At 55.9% G+C, this 4,299-nt stretch overlaps 1 protein-coding gene across 1 annotated transcript in view; it reads right to left on the bottom strand.

Moving 5' to 3' along the window:
* The window catches only part of LRP2 (low density lipoprotein receptor-related protein 2), a 214,594-nt gene extending 213,295 nt beyond the window's left edge, over positions 1–1,299 (bottom strand). The window contains exon 1 of the mRNA XM_011988152.1: positions 935–1,299. Within this exon, the coding sequence (XP_011843542.1) occupies positions 935–1,013 (79 nt within the window). The 5' untranslated portion in view covers positions 1,014–1,299. The remainder of the gene's footprint in view (positions 1–934) is intronic.
* Between the last annotated feature and the right edge of the window lie 3,000 nt (positions 1,300–4,299).

Genomic DNA, 4,299 nt, shown 5'->3' with positions numbered 1-4,299 from the left:
TCTCTCTCTCTCTCTCTTTCTCTCTCTCTCTCTTTCCTCTCTCTCTCTCTTCCCCCGCCCCAGTCGTTCTCTCTCCCCTCCTTCTTTCCTTATTCCTCTATATTTGTTTTTCCTCTTCCCTTCTTACTATTTTTATTCTCTCCGTTTCTTTCTCCCTCTCTTTCCCTCTTCTCTGTTTCTGTTAAAACATAAACTCTCGGACAACTTGAGACAAGTTTAAAGTACTTCATACCAAAAACTATCTGCATTCGATCCCCAAAACTCTGGCCATGCAGACGGGCCCCATTCATCAACACAAAAGCCCCCAGCTCCCAGCTGGAAGAAAACTTCAAGAAAAGACTCCAGTCCCTCAGCCGCTCTCGGCCAATCCCACCTCCCGGCCTTATCTTGGCTCGTAAATGATCTGTACGGTGAGAGCGGTCTCTGGGGGTCACCGCGGGACCAAGTTTCACCAGTGGTGGGAGGGGTGCTCTGGCCCGCGGCCCTGGGAGCGCGAAGGGATCCCGGGAGGGGCGCTGCAGGTGGAATGCTGCGCTCGGAGCAGAGCCCGGGACCGCGCCGCCCAGGAGAGAACTCCGCTTGGGAGAGCAGGCTGCAAACCGCAGAGAACCTCGTTCTCCCGTAAAGTGCTTTCCAGGAGGGTCGGACAAACGCCCGTGGGAACAAAGACAGGGTCTCCGTGGGGTGCGCTGTCACCGAAACTGGCGGGGCTGCTTTCTCAAGTTTGCTGCCGCTCAGTTCGTGGTGAGCGAAGGAGGGGCGCTCCCGCTCCGGGTTCGCGAAGCAACCTGAGCGCCCCACCGGGAGCAGCTCCCGCGCCGCCGCCAGGCCCTAGCCTCTGCCCGGCCGCGCTCCCCTCCGGCCTCCCGCGGACCCGACCCTGCCACAGCCGGGGAAGTGGGCGCTCCACGAGAAGCTCCGGCCGGGGGCTTACCTTGGCCACTGGCCGGCGCTAGGCAGGCGACGAGAGCCAGGAGCAGCGTGCACGCCACTGCTGCCGGCCCGCGATCCATCCCCGCGACGGTCCCCGGCCTCGCCGTTCCTTCCCCGGGAGGTGGGCGCGCGTAGCACACCGCACCGGCAGCGCCTCTGCTAGCGAACGCTCCTTTAGGTCTGCACCTCCGCCAGCTCCTAGTGACCAGAAGCCTGCCCCCGCGCCCGAGGCATCCCGTTTTCTACCCGCGCCAGTCCCCACCCTCCAGACAGTGCATAAAGCCCTTTAGACCCGACCGCCCCGGAACAAGCATGCGGGAATCCAGCGGGCAGGCCCCCTGCCGCCCGGCCCGCCCCCTGCACTTTGCAGCGCGGGGAGGAGTGGGCACTCGAACACACGCGCACTCACACATGGACACTCCACAGGCGTGTGCACACTCACACACGCACTCATACAGCCGCATGCACTCCTAAGTGTCACACCAACTGACACAGATTCACAGATTCATACACGCCAGTCACACACGCGCGCACATTCCACAGTCACACTTCCACGCCAACATACATAGTCCCCTTTAAGCGTGCATACACGAGCACACTCCGATGCGCACACTCTCACAGGCACACTCACACGTGCACACGCGCTGCCCTCGCCTCTCCGCAGGGTTCGCCGGGCAGAGAAGCCGGCGAGGCGGCTCACGCGGAAATCTGCACGGACGCAGTTTTACTAAATGAGCAATGGAAAAGAATGGACGAGGAGGAAAGTCAAGAATAGAGAAGAGAAAGAAAAAATAAGAAATGAAAAAGGAAAGAAAAACCAGGCAAGGGGAAATGAAGGAGAGAAAGAAAGGGAAAGAGGCGGAGGTAGGGAAGGGAAGGAGTAAAGAGCCTGCTGGATGGAGATCTGTGACCTTCATTCCTGGCCTGATCTCTCTAGGCTCCTTCGGATATCCTGGTTTCCCCTTATAGGATACAGGCTGCTGAGATGGGGTGCTCTGTGTTTTTACAAATTAGAGAGGGAGGTGGATCTTTGTTGGGGAGGTTGGATCCTTATTTAGCAATTATTCAGCACCACATCTACAGGTGTCATGGCCAGATCGCGCTTCTTACAAGTCTGTTCATTTTGAAGCAAAATTGAAAAACAGCGAACGTCTTCTCCATGCTTCCGGTACCCCTTTATAAGAAGAAACACGAGAGGTTCAGGGAACCCCGCGACTCCCTTCTTTGGGGCAGCTTTGGACAGGCTGGCAAGCGGCCCGGACCCCAAAAGCACAAGTGGCCTTACACCCGCCCTCAGCGCGCGGTCCTCAGCCTGTACGTGACATCAGAGCCCACGGGAGGTGGGGAAAGGAGGGCTGATGCAACTTATTTCCCGGTGTTGGGGACCCTGTGTGAGGAGGGGCTGTTTGGGGACCTGAGGCCATCCCATCATTTCCAGCTCCAGCCCCTGAACCAGCGCGGCAGCTAGTCCCAGGCGCCGGATCCTGGTCCAAGAAGTCAGGAGCCCTTTCCCTCCAGCGAGGGAGCCGTGACGCAGGGAGGAGACAGCCCTGAACGCACGTGGTCGCTGGACAGGTTCCCGCTGCCTCCCTTCCCCGGGGGCGAGAACCTGACAATTACTGCCAGCCCCTTTTCCCGGGGCACCGGTCTTCTGGGGTTCTGCTGACCCCAACAGTCCGGATCGCGTAGCTTCCGTGGGCTGCAGTGGTAGGCGCAGCTTTAGGTGTGGGGGGTAGGGGAGGGAAAGGATAGGTGTTACTTTGGAAAGACAAAAAGAGATAAATACACACAAAAAGAGAAAACTTAGGCTTCAAGAAAAAAAGGTGGAGGGGGGAGCGTTGTGGGAAAGAGTGGGAGAGATTCCTGGATTGGGAAATTCATGGGTCTGTGCTCTGGCCAAAGTCACTGGATCTCTATTTGCCTCCCTGCACAGTGTTGGGCGCTGTGCGGCGCGGAGGAGACAGCACTGGGGACAAGAGAGTTGGGGGCTGGGGAGGGAGGGGGCGACCCGACCCGAGCGGGAGGAGGGAGGCGGCGAGGGGGCGCGACGCTGCACTCCAGTCTTCGCGGGTGATTTATGCCGGTTCCGGGCGGCCGGGGCGATGGTACGAGACCGCGCCGGGGTCAAGCTGGTCCGACGCCCGCTGGGGCCGCGCTGCATAGTCAATGAGAGTCCCCGCACCTCTGACTTACAAAGAGCGGCCGCCGGCTGGCGGGAGGGAGGACCGCGAGTGCGGGAGGGGCTGAGCTCCCTACAGAGCGCCTGTGGGCGCGCAGGCGCAAGCGTGTGTGTGTGTGTGTGTGTGTGTGTGTGTGTGTGTGTGTGTGTGTCCTTTCACTGTAGCAGCCAGGGCTCCAAACATTCCTTTCTGTACTGAAGAGTTCCTCAATTGTTGTTGTCTTTGTGCTCCAGTGTTGCCAACTTACTGGAATTCCTGACGTGGTTGCACAGCAGGGCTCAGGCTGACCGTACTAGCCAGCTGCGTTTGTGTACGGGGCCGACCCCGCCGTTAATCCCAGAATAACGCAGAAGAGGGGAAAGGAAGGAGGGAGAACGGGAGGTAGGAGAGCAGAAAAGGGTAGGGATGGGGGACCACCTAGCGGAGCACAGTCCATCATTCGAAGCACTGTGTATGTCGACCCACACGCTTTTCCACTAGAACAACCCATTTTCTCAATGCAATCCCCAATCTGTGACGTTTGAAAACTGCCTGCACCATGCATGTGTTTATCTCTGGCATCTATACCTGAGAATGCCTGTTGCTAGATTGGGGGGATTAAATCTATGGACCAGTACCTGGGAAAGCCCAGGTTAATTCAGTTGCAATTTAAGCCAGCATCGTTTCTCTATAATGCAAAAAGACAATTTCTTTAGTTTTCACATTTCTCTCTCCATACACGTATAGAGGACTTTTCAGAGCAGTCAACCAAAAGAGAGAGGGGAAAGTGAAACCAAGAAGCTTCAGCACCACCATTGCCCCAGAAGCCAAGCTGAAATTTACACCATTCTTGACTCCTCCTTCTTTTTTCCACCCCCATTCCCAAACAATCATGAAATTCTGTTAACTCAAATTCATCAATCCACTCATCAATCTGAATTACAGTGAGAGCCTTAGAATGAGCTCCTTGCTATCAGTTATGCCCCCTCCCATCTATTTTCCATTCGGCAACCAGACAATTCAGCTTGGTAGTTCTATCAAACTAGTACTTGCAAACAGAGGTAATTACCCTTTAGAGGGTAATGAAATCAATTTAGCAGGTCAAGGCAAGAATTATATTCAAATGAAATATAACAACATAGAAACTAAAATAACTTTCATGTGGAAAAGTTATGTATAACTTTATAACACTACTGTTTCTCTCTCT

The sequence above is a fragment of the Mandrillus leucophaeus genome, unplaced genomic scaffold, assembly GCF_000951045.1.
Source record: "Mandrillus leucophaeus isolate KB7577 unplaced genomic scaffold, Mleu.le_1.0 Scaffold324, whole genome shotgun sequence".
NCBI classification, from domain to species: domain Eukaryota; kingdom Metazoa; phylum Chordata; class Mammalia; order Primates; family Cercopithecidae; genus Mandrillus; species Mandrillus leucophaeus.
Note: the sequence above shows the minus strand (reverse complement) of the source record. Positions and strands in the feature narration are given on the sequence as shown.